Raw genomic sequence first — 19489 nt, 5'->3', positions numbered from 1 at the left:
TACTTGACATTGTCTAGCTACAGTCTCTGTTGCTAAATGAAGACAGCATATTTCATATCTGACCAAGTAACAATTTATTAATACAGGGAAGACGCTGTTACATTTACTGTGGTAAAGAGGTCTGAGGTTCAGTTACCTAGATGCTCTCTAAGGGCCTCAACTTCAGACACTTCCTGCATCGCAACATCCAGAGACTTCCTGAGCTGTGCTAGCTCCTCCAGATGAGGACGAAGCCCCCGAGACACCTGCTGGAGGTCCAGCTGGACAGAAGATAGGGTATCCTCTTGCCTTCTAAGAGTTCTCTGATAATACACAGACAGACATGGGTACAGTGGGGTAATTTGTGTGTTTATTTACATCAAATGTAAATAAAACATTCTCTAAATTTTATGGTAGTTAAAATTAAGAAAGACAGAATATAATCAACAAAAAAGAAAAAAAATTTCAGAAAAAAACATTGTTATCTGGCATCATGGGTAGATAAAATTGGGTATTATCAGCATTGCAGTAAAAATTAATGTTATGCCTTTTAATGATACTGCCAAAGGGAAGAATGCATAACGTAAACAGAATTGGTCCTAGCACAGAACCCTGTGAAACGTGTGAAGAGGCCTCTTCTTTTACATGAACTTGGAGTCTAGTACATAGATATGTTTTAAACCACTGTAGTGCAGTGCCTTTAACACCTACAGCATGGTCTAATGAAATATTATGGTCAACAGTATCGAATGCTGCACTGAGGTCTAGCAGGACAAGAAAGCTGTTCATTAAAGCTGTTTCTGTGCTGTGATGAGCTCTGAAACCTGACTGAAACTGTTCAAATAAATAAGTTATGTGTCCAGCAAACTTGCCTGAGTGGAATCTTCTCATTTGTCTTTGAACCTGGTCATGAGTGAAAATGATAGGTGGGGGAGGGGTGTCAGGACTTTTACCCGAAGCTATGGTGCCATGTGGAGGGGGAGGGAGAGAGAGTGCTGTGGCTTTGGATTGCACACTGACTACAAGTAAGTCAGTAGGAGGGTGAGCATTTATGGCAATGTTGAGTCTGTTGAAAAACAGATTCAACTCATTAGCTCTGTCCTCACCGCCCTGTCCTCTGTCCTCAAGTCTTGTGACTCCCTCATCTTTAGAGGCCTTCCTCACTCAGAGGGGAAGACCAGTACCGTTTAAAGATCCAGTATTGGCTTTCATACAAGAGACCTGGTTTAGAGCTCATCAATTTATCAACACTAGCCCCTATCTTACCTCTAGAGCCTCTATCTGGTATAATAAGAAAATATTAATTGGTAAGAAACCGTTCAGGTGGGAGGCTTGGTTTAGGGCAGGTATCAACCAGGTGGGGGATTTATTTGGGCAAACTGGCATGAAATCATTTGTGGAAATCAGACAAGAATGTAATCTGGATCCAAGGGAAATTTGGAGGTTTTTTCAAGTTAGACACTGTATTAAAGCCATTTTGAACAATAACTCAGACCCTCCATCTAGTATTCAGGAGGTGTTTGCAGCTCCTGGTATCAATAGAATCAGAGCATCCAAATTCTATGGGATCTTCAGAGAGGCGCACTCTCCCAATTTGGAGGGGCTGAGGCAGTGCTGGGAGAAGGATCTGGGAATTCAGATTTCAGGGGATAGTTGGAAGAAGCTGGCTTCATCATGGTATGTTTGCTCACGTGAAGCACAATCTCAGCTTATCCAATACAAGTTGCTTCACAGAAATTACTGGACTCCCAGTAAGCTAGTCAGGTTGAAGCTTGCTTACACTGACACCTGCTGGAAATGTCAGGAGGAAGCCGGGACCCTAGTTCATGTTGTATGGATGCCGGAAAAATGATTATTTGTGGGATGGGATCATTAACCTTGTGAATGATCTTTTTAATCTTCACCTTTCTAAGTCTCCAGCTTTGTGTGCCCTGGGTCTGTTACCTGACAGCAGTATTCTCACTAGAAGACAGAGACTATGGGTGCGTTTGGCTTTCATAACAGGCTGCAGGATAAGGCACTGGAAATCATCCAGCCCCTGTTGTTTCAGGGAATGGTCTGAACAAATGTCCAAGATGGCATTATATGAACAGGTTACGTACAGAGTTAAGGGGAGAGAAGATATTTTTGATCAGGTTTGGGGTCACTTTTTGTTGTACATCGACAATGTCTCTTAGATAATGTGATACGTTGTTTTTTTTTTCTTATTTTGTTTTCCTTATGTCGTTGTCATTGTTGTTGTTGTTCTTTTTCTTTGACAGCCAGTAGAGGAAAGAAATTGGTCAAGGTCGAGTTTAGTTTCTAGGCACCTGGGTGTTCTGCCCCTTTTGTTCTTGTTTTTGCTGGTGTTTCCCAGTAGGCAGTTTCTTATTTTGTTTCTTCTGTTTTTTTTTCTTCTGTTTTTTTCTCTTTTTTCTTTTGGTTTTCTTTAGCTATTGTTAGCTCTTATTTGTTTGTTGCTGTTAAGACGGAGAACTGACAATATTATTACTCCCGTTGTATATGTGTATATGTTTCTGTCCATCCAAAACATGAATAAAAAAAAAAGAAGATAGTAGCCATCCAAAATTCTACTTCTCTTTCTTCTGAAAGACTAATTATTATTATTATTATTATTATTATTATTATTATTATTATTTCCAATGTAGGTGAACTGAGAGTTAAAACAGAGTATGCTTAACATGTTCTACTAATTTGAATTGTTCTACTCAATTCAATTTTAGTTATATAGTGCTAAATCACAACAGTCACCTCAAGGTGCTTAATATTGTAAGCTTTCCCTTACAATTTTAAGCACCTTGAGGTGACTGTTGGGAAAACCTACATCTACACCAAACGTAACAGTTGTCTTATTCAACCAATGACTATTCAAGTAGTGGGCTTCCAAAACAGGTCAGCAAGTCAGCAAAAGTTATGGCTGAATTTAAAAAAAATCCACAATGGAAAGAGATTATTTAGCATGAACCTCAAACCAAAAGTGAGATTTTGAATTCTAGCAATGGTCCACTTTGTTTTCATTTTTCATTAATATCTAACATTCTTTGCCAAATATATCTACCAGCCCACCTCTGCACATGTCCAAACTGTGAAAGTCTGCCATCAAAGAGACTGGAGGCCTCCAAAAAATGCTGATGAACTTCTTGATAATATTTGGAGTGATCTATGCATTACACCTACACTACTATAGTTATCCCAAGGACTGAACACCGCTGTAATCATTCCGAGTACAGGGGTCTGGAAGCTGGTTGTCATAGTACTGGGTCTGTGAAATTTTTTTAAGTTATATTATTTGAATTATTGTTTTCTGCTTGTATTATATTTATATTTATAGTTCCTAGTTTCTGTTTTGTTTCTGTGCCTCCCCTGTGTTCCTGGTGTCATGTATCTGTTGAAGGTTTAGTTCTGTATTCTTGTTCTCTTTATTTTGTCTACGTGTGTTGTATGCTTAGTTCTGAGTCTTAGCACTCTGTCACTATGTCTTCCCTGTGTTCCATATCTAGTTACTTTTGTCTCTGTGTTTCATGTTTCCTTTGTTCCCGAGTCTCAGTCTGTCAGTCTGTGTCCGTTTCATGCTTCCTATTTTATTTTGATAGTCCTTGTCCTGTGTTCAGTATGTTGAGTTTAGCTTCCCCTTTGTCTCATTATGTTTGATTATTCCCTGCTCTCCTCCTGTATCTGAGTCCCTCATTACTAAATACACTCCCTTGTGTATTTAAGCCCTGTATTTTCCTCTGTCCATTGTTCCATCATTAACAATGATTTATGTATCCTCAAACTGTGTGTGGCTGTTTCAGAGATTGAAACTCTCCCAAGAGGCTGAGCCATCTCAACCTCCTGCAGCTGTTTCCACCTGGGAGCTCTGCCAGCCTTCTCAGATGAGAGCTAGGGTGAGCCGACCCAGACACCTTCATCATCGGCTAAGAGCTTGGGCACAAACAGCCCCAGCCTCCTCCTCTGTCAGCTGAGGGCTCAAGCGAGCTCATCCAGCCTGCAAAAGACTTAACATTTCTGCAGGCCGAGAAGCATCCTGAGCTGGCTTTGTGCCCTGCGCAGCTCCAGCTAGCTTCGCCTCACCCAGAGGTTTCCACACCTGCTGGTTTGATGTCTGTTTCCACTGGAGGCTCAGGAGAGCTGCTCCAGCTGATTGCGGCTTCCAAGCCACCATCCGTCTCCGCCGGGGCCTTAGGATAGTCCGCCCAGCCATCACCTGCTCAACTGCCAGTGGCTGCCATGTCACCTCCAGCACAATCACCAGCACAACCATCTGCAGGTGCCACACCACCGCCTGCAGCTCCATCACCCATAGCTTCCATGCTGCTGACTACTGAATCATCAGCTCAACCACCTGCAGCTTCTACGCACAGTCTCCCCCATCTCCATCTCCACCAGAGGTCAGTGCGCCGTCTGGTCCTGCCTCATGTGGTCCTGCCTCATCTGGCCCTGCACACCAGCCGTCTGCCAATGGCTGCCAAGTCGCACTGACACCAGCCACTTTCCACACCAGCACTTTCTTTGCCATCATGGCAGCCTTAGTTTTGCCTGTACCACCGCTGTTTCCCACGCAGTCGGCCTCCGAACCTGTTTTGCCACCGCTGCTGCTTCCCACATGACCCCCAGAACTGTGTTTTTCTCTGTTTTTTTCTGAGGAAATGATTTTATTTTCTTAAATAATTTCTTGAATAATAACATCACATTGTGTTATTGCCGGAAACCAAGAAAATGTCCAGGTATTTGACTTTTGTTTAATTCAAAAGACTGCTTGAAAATTGAGTTTTTCTAAATTGGAAAAGTGACTCTATTGTGCTATTCCTTTTAAGTTATAACTTTAAGTAGCAGGAACTGAATATTTTTTAATTTATATATTAAATGTGCTAATTTACATCCAGATCAAACTGGGTTTGTGCCCCAGAGGTTTTCCTTTTTTAACATTCGGAGATTGATGAACATTATGTATCATAGGCATTGGGGGACTTGCAAGATCGCAGTACTGAGCTTAGATGCTGAAAAGGCGTTTGACCAGGTCGAGTGGGCCTATATGCTTGGGGTACTGGTGGGGATGGGTATCGAAAACCGGTTCTTGTTGAGAACCGGTTCCCACTGTTTCAATTCCTTGGAATTGTTTGCCATTTTTGCAAACGATTCCCTTATCGATTCCAGTTGCCCCGAATGACGTCATCACGTTGCGGAGCGTCATTTACCTGGCAGGAAACACGGCGCGTAAGCGGCTCAAACGCTCAAAAGTTTGGTTATACTTTACGAGAACGGATGACAACAGGGCAACTTGCAATACTTGCAAAGTAGATATTTCATTTAACCCTCCTGCCATCCTTTAAAAAACTCACACCCATCACCCTAGGGACCATTCTCAGCCACGCCATAAAAAGACCATATATCCATATTTTATTCCACTTTAAATTAGCCAACCTTGTAAAACTACTTCTCCCTGAAATATTCATGTAAAGTTTTAATTATATTTTCGTTGTTTTAACCCTTCAAATCCCAGTGTTATTACATGAGCGCCCTGTGTTATAAGCCCCAAAAACCAAAAAACGAAACTAAATATTTCCACAAAAAAACAGTTGAAGTAATATGTGATTGTCATTATAAGTAGGCCTTTAGATGGACCAAAGATTGGCACCAACATACATTTTGACCTGCCATTATTTTTTTTTGCATTTTTTTTGCAATTTAAAAATTAAAACTTCAAGGCCCTGAGTCTTCATTGACATCCAAGAAAAGAAGAAAAAATAAAATCATATGATGATAATTTGGGGTTGAAAAATAGCGTTTATAATGGAAGTCAATGGGCAGAAAATGGTCCCCAGGGTGATGGGTGTGGGGATTTCTGCTGCTCAGCCATTTTAGGCTGATTTAAGGAATTCACACTGGAATATTAACATTGACAGGTAAAAACTATCCTGTGGCAAGTTTGGTTATATTCCACTGAACACAGTGGAAATGGCAGCCATTTAACACATAGCAGTGGCACAAAAAGGTCCCAAGAAGGCAGGAAGGTTAAGGGAGGAAACACTACGAATATGCAAAAGCATTTGCTCACAAAACACGCGATGACCTTAAATGAATGTCGTGTTTTTAATTCCGCTCCGGACTCGTGAAGCTCAACCCAGCAGCAGCGGTAACGTTTGCACGTCCTCTCCCGTTAATGCGGCAGGTAAATAATCAACTAACAGTGCATATTATGTTAGCGCGATCTGCCTTATTACAAAACCTGCCATTACTGTGCTTTTAGGTGACCGTGATGAGAGAGACAGAGTCTGGCTCAGATGCTGGCAGCTCTCGCTGCAGTCTACCGGTAGCGTCTCCTTTCAGGCCAGGATAGATGAATGACACCAAGCAGTGACTAAGTTTGTGGTAAAAGGCTTGCACCCATTTGCCACAGCAGATGCCCCGATTTTCGGTAAGTGAATGTGTTTAATTGTAGGCAGGGACATTACTGGATATTCTTGTGTAATTGCCACAGAACAATTTATGTTATACTTTGTTATTGCTACTGAAGAATATTTATTTTATTATTTTACATTTACAATTTTTTTTTCCTGGGGACCCTGTGACACCCCATTGAAGAGCCGTAGGCTGGATCTCTTAAGATCTCACTGCTGGGTTTGTAAGGCCATGTTACTCCTAAATTTCTATCTTGTTCAAAGAGAAGATATAAAACAAAGTTCTAAGCCAGGGGTGTCAAACTCAAACACACAGTGGGCCAAAATTCAAAACTGGAACAAAGTTGCGGGCTAACGTTAATATTTATTGAAATATATTTATTGCTCCAGATATAAGAATGAATCTTTTCTTATGGACTCAAACACGTTTTGCTGAAAAACTGAATATGGAACAAGCAAAGCTTAATACTAAACAATATATATATATTAGCTGTATAATACCAGTAGGCCAGCTCTGATAGTAATTTGGTATGGCTTCGCGGGCCAAATGTGATTAGGGGGCCAGAGTTTGACACCTATGTTCTAAGCTAATCGACCTTAGTGTTCTCCTTTTTTAAAGAGAATCGATAAAGAATCGAATCGTTAAACAGAATCGAAAATGGAATCGGAATCGTGAAAATCTTATCAATACCCATCCCTAGGTACTGGAGAAGTTCGGTTTAGGCGAACAGTTTATATCATGGGTTAATATGCTATATAGACATCCCACTTCTTCCATTCTCACTAACCAAGATAGATCAGCGCCTTTTTCTTTACACCGCAGGACACGACAAGGCTGCCCTTTGAGGCCTTTGCTCTTCTCAGTTGCTATTGAACCTCTTGCAGTAGACATTAGGAATGAGCCCTCCATTGACCCTGTCCGATTGGGGAATATCAAGCACTACATTTCTTTATATGCGGATGATGTTGTTTTGTTCTCATCAAATCCTGAGTGATCTGTTCCTGTACTATTGGATCTGGTGAGGTCATTTGGTGAAATCTCGGGTTATACAATTAACTGGCAGAAGAGTGAGTTTGTGGCTTTGACTGCAAACCTGGAAGTTGAGTTTTTGAAAACTTTGCCTTTTAAAATTACAGATAGATTGAAATACTTGGGTGTTACTTTGCCTAAGGATCATAAATTGATCTTTAAGCTGAATTATTCTGCACAAGTTGAAAAACTGAAAAAGGAAATGGAGGGCTCTCCCTATTTCCATGGTAGGTTTCATTAACATAATCAAAATGGTTTCTCCTCCTAAATTCTTATATCTATTTTTATATATTTTTGCCGACTCAGTAGTATTACCATTTGTTTGGGGCTTTAAAACTCACAGGATATCAAAAGTTCATCTATGTAAATCCAAACTTAAGGGGGTTTTGGTCTGCCACGTTTTCAGTCTTATTATTGGGCTGTGAATGCTAGAACTCTTGCTTACTGGCAGGAAGAGTACAAAAAGGTCATGTTTGCTAATACCCCGCCCCCGGGTGGTTGTAGAGAGTGATGCTCTTCTTCTTTCGTCTTCTAATCCGCGAACCAAGGTCAATAATTTTATAGTTTTAAACTGCGTTAAAATCTTTAGTCAGATCAAAAAAGGTTGTGCACTACCAGACACTTCGATCCATACTCCAATATATCGTAATCATGCATTTCCACCCTCATGTTTAGATGCCTCTTTTGAGGTCTGGACACAGAAATGTATATTTACTCTTAAAGATTTATATATTGATAGGCAATTTGCATCATTTACCCAGTTGCAGAACAAGTTCTCTCTCCCTACATCACATTTTTTCCATTATTTACAGATAAGAAGCTATGTTCGTCAGAGTATCCTCAACTTTCCATTTCTTCCGGAGGAGGAGCCAATTTTTAAGCTCCTTCTGAGCTCCCCGGCTTCTAAAAAGTTGGTCTCTGGTTTTGTGAATGGTTTTTCAGAGTATTTGACTTTTAAATCTGACTTTTTGAAGACAGCATGGGAGGAAGAGTTTGGTTTGCTATTTGGAGATGAGGTTTGGGAGAGGAGTCTGTGTAGGATCCATTCTTGTTCTATAAATGCAAGGCATCCATTAATTCAATTCAAAGTGCTTCACAGACGTCATTATTCAAAAACTAATTTGCATAGGATTTTTCCTTCCATTAGTCCAATATGCGATCGTTATAAACTTGGAGAAGGCTCTCTTACCCATTTATTCTGGACTTGTCCCAAATTGCATAACTATTGGTTAAATGTTTTTCTGATATGTACAACTGCACATTAGAGCCACCCAATAACTGCATTGTTTGGATCCTCCTCTTCCCTTTTACACCTCAGCTCTGCTGCACAAACTACAATTCTGTTAGGAATGGTAATTGCTAAGAAAATTATCTTGGCTCTCTGGAAGTCTGACATTGTACCTCGTGGCTGGCAGAACTGATTGCTCTACTGCATATGGAGAGAATTAGGTATACATTAGAGGACAAACTTAGTACGTTTTTTAATGTGTGGCAGCCATTTTTAGATCATGTATTAAAACAAAGTCTTCTGATCAATAATTCAGTCTACCACCCTAGTGTTTTATTTTTGTAGCTTGCCAGTGTTGAAGTAGTATCTTTGTTGATGCAGTGTAATTTTTTGCCTTCTGTTTTTTTGCCCTTGCTGTTGTGTTGTCTGTTTTTTTTCTTTATATCAAAAATCTTAATAAACATTTTTTTTTTTAAATGTGCTAATTTTATTGCAGTCAAAAGGTACGTGTCAAATGTATTCAAACTCTTGAAGTTCTTATAAGCTTCAACTTAAAAAAAAAAAAGGTTCTGGTAACTTTTGGGGTTTTGCAGTATAGTTGAACTTTAAGGGGCCTGTTTTGGGTTTAACCTCTTTGGGTTTAACTTCCAGTGTCCGCTGTTTTAAAGTGAATCTGGAAAGTATTTACAGTGCTTCACTTCCCTATATTGTCATGTTACAGCTAGGGATGGGTACCGGTTCTGACATAAACGGTAGTAACCAGAACAAAAAGCAGCGCACATTTGGTGTTTTATATCGGTGCTTTTTTTTCCTGAGATGTCATATGCTTCAGATTCTAGCCAATCATTTTTCATTTCACATACGTTCTTTTAGAGCAGATCTACAGATTAAAAATGCCCAAGGTGAAGCGGTCAAAGTCTGGCTGTACTTCACAGCAAAAGATGCAAACTCAGCAGCAACAAGTGCTTTAAGGTGATACTGTGCAAAGGAGGTAACACCTCAAATCTGATGAAACACCTGGCGACGCATAGCGTTGTTTTAAAAGCCGAGAAATGCGCCGTACCTACTACGGGTGGTTTGCCTGTTATCGGACTCGGAGTTAGCAACATCCCCCAAAAACCTGAAGAGGAGAGTCCTGGCCCCTAGCCCTGCCAGTGTAGCAGAAATGATGATGATGGCAGCAGCAGCCGTTCTTCTCTGCGTGAGTAGCTTAATGTTGTTCGTGTGTAATTTACGTTGAGTAGGCTAACCACGTTATTACATTAATGCATGTAAGGTGAACTAGCAAACAGCGTTGTAGTTACATGCGGCTTCTTGTTTAATGGCAGATACTCCCTTCACCCTGGCCAAAAAGGGTAAAATGACCAAAGAAAAAGTGGAAAACAGCTAAACATGAGAGGTTTTTGGACAAAGTTTGTGTTTTTTCCATTGTTTAAGCACTGCTTCCAGCCAAGAGTGATACCATATATGCCCCATAGCTGCAGAAAAGGCTAACATTGTTATATTTTTACAAAAAACAGCTGAACATGAGAGGTTTTTGGACCAATTTTGTGTTCTCCATTCTTTAAGCACCGGTTCGAGCACCGGTTCGAGCACCGTTTAAGCACCGGCACTGTTTCAAAAGTACCGGTTTGGCACCGGTGTTGGATAAAACCTAAACGATACCCATCCCTAGTTACAGCGTCATTAAAAATGGATAAAATTCATTTTCAGCCTGAAATTCTACACACAATACCATTAATGACAAAGTGAAAAAAGTTTGCTTGAAACTTTTGAAATTTAGTAAAAGTAAAAAACAGTTGTACATAGGTATATGCAACATTTGCTCAATACTTTGTTGCAGTACTTTTTGAAGCAATTACAGCCTTAAATCTTTTCGAGTATGATGCAACAAGTCTTTTTTCCTGCAGTTTCTTCTTTGCAGAAAATCTCAAGCTCTATCATGTGGGGAGGAGGGATGGGGAGTGTCAGCGCACAGATCTCTCTAGAGATCTGCAGTCAGTTTCAACCTGATCTGTCAATCAGGTTCGAAGTCTGGTCTCTGGCTGTACCACTCAAGGATATTTACAGAACCGCCTCTGTACATTGCTGCATTCATCTTTCCCTAAATGATGAATAGTTTCCCAATTCCTGCTGTTGAAAAAAATCTCTATAGCATGATACAGCCAACACCATGCTTCACTGTAGGGATGGCATTGGGCATTGAGTCTGAGTCACAGCCCTTTGCAGCATGTCTTCCCCTCTCTCTCACCCTTTGCTTTCCTGTTGATTTTTCACTCTCCCTATCAAAAAAGCCAATTAAAGGCCAAAAAACTCTATGGGATGTTATATAGACAGTGTATTTCCAAATCATGTCCAATCAGCTGAATTGACCACAGATCAAGCCAGTTGTAGAAACATGATCAATGAAAATAGGATGTACCTGAACTCAATTTTAAATGTTATGGTTTTGAATACTCATGTAGGTGTTATATTTCTTATTTTCCCTTTTAATAAATTTGCAATAATTTCAAGCAACCTTTTTTTACTTTGTCATTAGGCAGCATTGTGTTTAGAATTTTAAGGTAAAATATCAATTCAATCCTATCCCCGGGCGCCTGCTTAGTGGGCTGCCCACTGCTTCACTGAGTGAATGGGTCAAATGCAGAGAAAAACAAGTAATTTCCCCATGGGGATCAATAAAGTATCCATTATTATTATTATTATTATTATTATTATTATTATTTGGAATATAGCTGTAATATGACAAAATGTGGAACAGGTGAACTGCTGTGCATAGTTTCCAGATGCACTGTAAGACAGAAAGTCAAAGAAGCTCCTCAAAGTTTAAATATAGCCATTACGAAAAAATAAAAGTAAAACTGAAATAAAATTCATCAGCATCATCCTGACTACAAATATGATAAAAGTAAAGACAGTATATGGAGAGTTGACAAGTCAGATTGTAGCCGTGTTTTAACCTGAGCCATGGAGACCGCATGCTCATGATTGCTGCTCAGCTGCAAAAGTGGTCTGAATTGCTTCTGCAGTCCAGTAAGTAGCAAAGTGTCTGTCTGGACCTCCTGCTCCATTTCCAGCGAATCCTCTTGGAAAACTTCCATCTGAGACAGGGAGAGAACAGTCAAAGGTAAACACACAGCTTGTTGTCACGTTTATCTCTTAGACATTTATCTTGTCATCTTATACTAAATGAGCTATGCTGGTGAGAAAATCTTGGATATAATCCTTTGAATACTTAATGTAACTTTTTCAAGTAAGAGTTTATTTTTAATAATATACTAAGTTACTTATAAAATCAGAATATTCTAAACTCTCACAAGAAAAGAAAAATATGTTATTGGAGAAATCTTGATTATTATTGTGAATTATGAGTTTTTCTGAAACGGAGCAGATTTTTTCATATTTCACGTGCTATTCTGCAGGAGCCTACACATTTTAATTCCTTTAATAACTCCTGGACCACTGTCAACATGAGCTTATATGTGAACCTCACCGTCATGCCTCTAACCCAATGACTGCTGTTATATATGTGTACTGTTGTACAGTATCAATATCATTATGTAAAGTGGAAATACTTGTTTCTCCAGGTGGGTATTGCTCCTCAGGACCAGCAGCATGTGGTGATTGATAGCTTTGTCTTCATGAAGCTTGGCATTCCTTCTTTTACCCTGTGAATCATAGCATAACAGGAAAAAAGTCACTTGATCTTAAACGTCCAAGCAACCAATTTCACTATTTCATCAGTTGAACTAACCTGTACAGAGCAGCCAAATTTCTTAAAACAGCAGTCATTGTTAACTTCAGGACATAACTGTCTATGACTGGTCAGCTGGAAAGCAAGAAAAGAAAAAAAATCAGGTTACTAGATGACTTTGTGGAATACTTAACTGATTGGTCAGCAATTCTTGGGGTCTGTATATGTGAATCAGAAACTGTTACATCAGCTTATACTATATATAACTACAGCAACAATGTCCTTTTAATAATTTTCACAATTTTAGACTCTGGTAGCACTATAGTGCTTTTTTTTGCTAAGCTGTCCACTGTTTTGTATATAAATGATGTATATACTGAATGCAGGGGATGGGATATACATAACTGCCAGTTATTTCAGATTGTGCCACTGACGTACAAGAGTTGCTATTTGAATAATGCGGACATATATCTTCTTGGTTAAAGTTGATCTCTTTCCTCACCCCCATCCTTCAGTGATACCCTTCTGGTTTTGTTATGATGTCTGATTTAGTACTAAAACTGAGAAAAAACTGAAACAACCAACCAGCTCTGGTAGAATATTTGTGTACTACAGCTGGTTGTTTGTTTGAAACAGCAACAGTTAGATGATGGCTGTTCCTGCAGAGCTATGATGTGATTCAGAAGATGAGCTCACCTTGTGTCTGGGGACCTTTTGGGAACAGCCTTCAGGACAGTCTACCTTCACATCTGGACACAAGCTCTGCACATGATCCTATGGAGCACAGTCACCACAAAGTCACATCATAAATTTATACTTGTACTGTATTTTAAGAGTAAATTAGTTACACTTCAGGAAGAGAAGCATTCAATTAGATTTTGGCTGTGTATTTTCGTTGGTGAGATAAAGTCCACCCCTGACAGCAAATGAAATCCTTTAGTAATTAGCACCAATCCTGACCTGAGAAAGCTGGACCAAGAACAGCTGGAAAGATTTGGATCACCATTCTCAGTGGTAAAAGAAAAGGTGCAGTTGTTCCTCTTCTGTGCTGTGTCAGTGGACTTTACCTGAATGAGGCTGAGCTGGAACAGCTGCCTGCAGTGTGGGCAGGGTTCCCTGCGGTATGGACAGATGTTGGTCAGGTGTTCTTGCAAGTGCCTCCTCTGTAACACTGCAATGCAGCCTGTATTGGTGCATTGCACTTGCTCATACTGACATGACTTCAGGTGCTCCTGCAGGGAGTGAACAGATTACCTCAGTTGTATAGATCTGAGCCAAACATGACTTCAGCTATTTGAAAAACCAAAGAGTGATATTGCAGTGGCAATGTCCAAAACTTCAATAGTCTTGTTATCAACACTAGCACACAGATTTTAGCTAAAAACACCATGCTCACCTTATTTCTGCTATGCAAAACATGGTGTGTCCTTGTGGGCCAGAGAGTCAATATGCATATTTAGCATGAACATCTAATCTATTAAGTTGTTAGACTACAATTTGCATATATAGAGTTTACCTGCAGATTGTTTAATGTGAAAATAGTCGTGCATGCTGGGGCATTGGTGCAGTACACTTCTAAACTGGAAATTTCACGTTTGCAGCAGTTATCCTGGAAAACCTGCATGGAAAAAATATTTCTTATAACTTCAACAAATCAAAAGTGCATTTTCAAACTAACACTGAAATTTTCAAACTAAAACTGACAACACCGTTTGCATGTGTCGTCATGTGTTGTCAGTGTATCTTTTCCTTCTGTGTCCAAGAGCTCCACTGATGTCCAAAAAAACATAGAACCATACTGTTACATTTGAGAGCATGGTCAAAGGAGCTTGCAAAGAAAAGCGTCTGGACTTCTTTAAGTTGCTTGAAGACGTTTCACCTCTCATCCGAGAAGCTTCTTCAGTTCTAAGGTCAAATGAAGAATGAAGAAGCTTCTCGGATGAGAGGTGAAACGTCTTCAAGCAACTTAAAGAAGTCCAGACGCTTTTCTTTGCAAGCTCCTTTGACTACGATGACCTGGATGACTGAGAACCTTCACAGACATTTGAGAGCATGGATTTTCACTACCTTGAACACACACAGTCACTTCAATTCAATTTTATTTATATAGCACCAAATTAAAAAAAACAGTTGCCTCAAGCTGCATTGTAAGGTAAAGACCCTACAATAAAACAGAGAAAACAGAGGAACCCCCCCCCAGGAAACCCCCAAATGCTTTGGTGACAGCGGGAAGGAAAAACTCCCCTTTTAACAGGAAGAAACCTCTGGCAAAACCAGGCTCAGAGAGGAACAACAATCTGCCGCAACCAGTTGGGGGTGAGGGAAGGAAGACAGGAGAAATCACACAAATTATACATTATTTAACCTTAAATCTTGACCTGACTGTGGTGCTGAAGCAAAGGTCAGTGAAATTTTCATTATTCAGCCACAAACACTTCTTTATCAACTAGCTCAAAAAACTCATTGAATAATAATGAATGTATGCTATGACAAAGTAAAACATGTACTTCTTCACAGTTAGTTTCACATAATGGCAAATGGACTGATTCTTAAATCTTGCTATTGTACTCTACATGAGTATTCAAATCACTTTATGCAACTCATTTACTTTTATATGTCATTGTTTGCAGCTGGTCCTCTGCTTTACTGTTTAGATTCTGTACTTTCATTACATAGGTTTTGGCCACTCAGGTAGCTAATTTAAGAGAAACATTCTACTGTACACTACAACTATTAGAGACACAGCAAATATTGTTGAAACCTCAGTGTTATCGCTTAAAAAACACAGGCTCTTGTGATGTTAGTCTATGTGTATGAAGAAGATATTGTGTTTATTTAAAAAAAAAAAAGACAAATGGATTTAATTTATTTATTGCAATGATCTGTTTCAATTTGCAAGAGACAGTCTGACCCCACCTCTATTCTATGTGAAAATGTAAATATTACTGTTGTACCATAACCACTCTTGACCAGGGAGATGACATCAGGGTATCAATCATGTTTGTTGACCTATAGGCCATTTATTTTGCTATATGAATCTTTTACATTTGCTTCTTTTTTTTCTTTTATTTGTTTTTTTTTTAAAAAAGGTCAAACATATCAGGTAAAGGTGGGTGTATAGCAACTCATTTTTAGTTCATTATTTGAGGCCCACTTCTTTCCAGTAGCAGGACACTTTATTTTCAGTTGTTTCAGTGAGAGACAATCCTATATATTATTACAATCCTGATTAAATAAAAAATCTTAATAATTAATTTTACTATGAAAATAAATGTTTCTATTAAAAAAAAGTTTGTTTTATATGCTGTCAATTATAGTTCTTATGAAGAAATTCTGAATCAGTAAAAATTGGTATTGGCATGTCACACTTGGACCTGCCAAGAAAACCGTAAATGGCACAGCTCTAGCTTCTGCAGAAGCTAAAAGTCTGCCTGACAAATTACAGCTGCCCTCTGTCTCACCTCAGTTGTTGTGATCACAGCTTTGTCCACTGGGCAAACTGGGTTGGACGGTGATGAACTCTCCCTGCAACACCAAGCACAATGACCCAACCATACTTTTTTTAAGGAGGACATGTGTTAAAATAAGTGTGTTTTAAGGTAGACTGTGTCAGTAAGGGTGCTATGTCAACCAGCTCATGTCTTAAATTGACTGAACTTTTTTAATAGATGGACTGTAAGACCAATATGTTTAACTTGAACAGCTTTTCTTTTAGTTCTTTTCAATTTCACGTGTGTTTTTTGGGAGACTATATCAAATTTTTTACAAGGCTTGTGTCAGTATAAATGTGGTTTTATGTGAACTGTGCCAGTGTGTGTGCATCTTAAGGTGTACTAGCTCTTACAATAGTCCTTGGAGACAGTGGAAGCAGTAGATGTGACCACAGGAGTTTTGCTGGGGATTGAGCACCACCTCTCTGCAGATTGGACAAACAAATTCCTCCTTCAGCTTCAACACAAACTTTAACCTGTGCCTGATGGAAGCCAGCTCTGAATCCCAGGAGACTGTGGGGCCCGACAACCTCCTTCTGGATTCCTCAGACCCCAGCCTCGACTCTTCGGACCTCAACGAGTAGGTCTCAGAGGGAATGCTTGCCTCCTCCGGGGATCCTCCCTGATTTGTATTTGCTGTTGCCATGAGCTTGCAAGAGGCCAGAATAAAGAGCTAGTACAGGTGATTGAAATATAGAAATATGATATAGAAAATTGTGCAGTGCAAAATGGCATCACTACGTTGGGGGTTGCCACAGTGGATCATCTGACTCCAACACACCCTATGCTTAGCATCCTCCTCTGTCACATCAACCCTCTGCATATACATCCATGAATCTTCTCTGTGGTCTTCCTCTTTTTGTCCTGCCTGGCAGGTCTATATTCAAAATCCACTGTCTCCATTTCTAATATATCCACTATTCCTCTTCTGCACATGCCAGCCTTGTCTCTCTAACTTTGTTTCCAAACCACTCAACCTCAGGTCTCACTACCATTTTGTAAATCTTTCCTTTCGTTTTCATTGGTATCACTGTCACAAATCACACCTGACACTAATCCCAACCCACTTCTTCACCTCTCTTGTCCACAATGCATTGCTTTCAATGGTTGCCCCCAGGTTTTTAAAGTCATCTACCCTTACTATCTCTGACACCATAACATGCTTTCCCCCAAAGTCCATCCATCCATTCGCTACCGCTTTTCCTTTTCAGGAGCCTATCCCAGCTGTCGTAGGGCGAGAGGCGGGGTACACCCTGGACAGGTCGCCAGTCTGTCACAGGGCTAACACACAAGGACAGACAACCATTCCTACTCACATTCACACCTAGTGACAATTTGGAGTTTCCAATTAACCTATCCCCACAAACTGCATGTCTTTGGACGGTGGGAGGAAGCCGGAGTACCCGGAGGGAACCCACGCAAACACGGGGAGAACATGCAAACTCCACACAGAAAGACCCCGGCCTGATGGTGGAATTGAACTCAGGACCTTCTTGCTGTGCGGCAACAGTGCTAACCACCGTGCCACCGTGCTTTCCCCCAAAGTCTGTAGCATATATAGTAATACATGTAAAAAAAAAAAAAAAGAAAAAAGAAAAACAAAACTATAGGCAGAGCTTTAATAACAAATCCAACTTCTACAACGCATTAGGAAATCATAACTAAAAGTAAAATATTTCGGATCAATCATCCCGTTATCATCAAAAGAACAAGACTGTACATTTCTAGGTGTGTGCGCACAGTTACAGCACACAGTGGGGCGTCATACACAGCACATGCTAATGATAGGTACACGTGAACTTTATCTTTGCCGCTACTATACTGCTATGAAACCGTAAAAACAACGTTAATTGTGCGTTAAATGTATTTAAAGTAAAAGAGACAGAGGTCGTTGTGTTGTCTGTGCTCAGTCTACTGGGGAATCCCCGCTGCTGCGTCTTTCTTTACATTTCAGCTCAAATTAATGCTCTGGAGGCCGTTTTACTTACTGCTATGCTTCTCTCAAACAACTTTAAGCACCTTTCTATGGCAAGCCATTAGTGCCAAAATTCGCCACTTTCCTAACCCGTTTGGTTAAGAAATGGCGTAAAAAACGCCGTTTAATTTTTCAAAACGCCGAAAAAAACGGCGTTCTGTTCCGACAAACGCCGCTTTTTCCGCCGCTCGGATGGCGCCCTGAACGCACCATCCGAGTGACGTAAAAAGCGGCGTTCAAAGACAGACGGAAACGCCGTTTTTTACGCTACTCGGCACAAAACGCCGTTTTTATGCATCTTTGAACGGCGTTTTTTACGGCGTTCTCTGCCAGCTGTAACGGCGTTTAAAACGGCGTTTTATTGAAATTATGCAGGGCACTCCCCATGGTTCCCTCATCCAATTACTTTCAACTCATTTCACCCAATCAAAGAAGAGGAAGTGCAGACCACACTAATGCATCACCGATTCACCTTGCTGCTAAGTGATTGCCTATTCAGTACCAGTGCTTGTCACAGTATTCACTTGTATTATAATCCCACTATGCATTTTGATGTGTTTAAGGCATGATCGAGCAAACAAACGACAGAATACTTTTTCTGAAACCTTAACTGTGTTACCTGTTATGGCAGCTAACAGGTAATGAGCAGAGCTAGCTCTGCTCATTTCTGAGCTTCTTTCTTATTTTCCTCTTTACTTCTCTTAACCTTTAACTTATGTTTTAGCAATCAGATCCTGCCATCTTGCATTACCGCTTCGTGCTAGTTATGTTGACTTTTCTCTTCTTTTGTCTCCACTTTTTTCACCCGTGTTTGGACACTCGGCGCATGGCTCCTTTGTTTACATTAGGGATCAGCTGTTAGCGCTGCGCCCTGCAGCTGCGCTACCGGCAGACATACCCTACATCCCCAGTGAGGGAAGAAACGGGGGTGATGTCTCCCGAGGACACCTCACACACCTTCTCTCCTTCCTGTAATCACTTTAAATGTGAGATCGCTCCCTGATATGATTGAGGAGCTAATGACGCTAACCCGGTCACAGTGGCAGTATCCCGGCACTGCCCGGTACTCCCTCTGTGAGTAGGCTGCCCGGCTTCCAGCTGCTGCGGGCGGACAAGACGAGAGACAGCGGTGAGAGGAAAGGAGGGGGGCTGGCAGTGTTTGTTAAAGACGGTTGTGGTATCTCTGGGCACATCGCTGTGAAAGAACAACTCTGCAACACAGACATTGCGCTATTAGCCGTTAGCATCCGTGGAGGTAGCCTGTGACTCTCTGTGGTCCGCAGACTGCAAACGCAATCTCCGAGAGCTCTTCTTCTAATATCAGGGGACTTTAATCATGTCTCGCTGGACTCCACACTGCCCACCTTCACCCAGTATGTGACCTGCCCCCACCGTAGGCAATAAAACATTGTACTTAATGTATGCCAATGAAAAAGTGGCATACAGTTCATCAGCTCCCCCTGCCCAGGGAAGATCGGATCGTAACCGAGTGCGTCTTGTCCCTGTGTGTGCAGCCCTTACTGTGCAGGGAGCCACTAATCACCCACGCAGTGCAGAGATGGTCCGCGGAGGGCATATAAATAAATAATAAAAGCAAGTAAATGACAGTATGCTCTTTCTGAAACAAACGGAGACCTTAACTTTTATCAAAATACCGTTTTACTCAGTTTAAAGTAATACCACTTTTTTCT

General features: G+C 40.6%; 1 protein-coding gene across 2 annotated transcripts in view; it reads right to left on the bottom strand.

Moving 5' to 3' along the window:
* Positions 1-19489, bottom strand: part of traf5 (Tnf receptor-associated factor 5) — a 36463-nt gene that overhangs the window by 1132 nt on the left and 15842 nt on the right. Inside the window, exons 2-10 of one of the 2 annotated variants that reach the window (XM_085275942.1) lie at positions 16177-16472; positions 15794-15857; positions 13849-13950; positions 13400-13564; positions 13029-13106; positions 12393-12467; positions 12214-12306; positions 11599-11739; positions 137-302 (exon numbers count right to left, since the gene is read on the bottom strand). In XM_085275942.1, coding sequence (XP_085132068.1) covers positions 137-302; positions 11599-11739; positions 12214-12306; positions 12393-12467; positions 13029-13106; positions 13400-13564; positions 13849-13950; positions 15794-15857; positions 16177-16469 — 1177 coding nt within the window. In that variant the 5' untranslated portion in view covers positions 16470-16472. Of the gene's footprint in view, positions 1-136; positions 303-11598; positions 11740-12213; positions 12307-12392; positions 12468-13028; positions 13107-13399; positions 13565-13848; positions 13951-15793; positions 15858-16176; positions 17738-19489 lie in introns of those variants that run through there. The other variant, XM_085275943.1, reaches the window with a different exon arrangement.

The sequence above is a fragment of the Mchenga conophoros genome, linkage group LG6 (assembly GCF_057382185.1).
Source record: "Mchenga conophoros isolate Kocher_MC1m ecotype Shallow Benthic linkage group LG6, M_conophoros_male_GT1.1, whole genome shotgun sequence".
Lineage (NCBI taxonomy): Eukaryota > Metazoa > Chordata > Actinopteri > Cichliformes > Cichlidae > Mchenga > Mchenga conophoros.
Note: the sequence above shows the minus strand (reverse complement) of the source record. Positions and strands in the feature narration are given on the sequence as shown.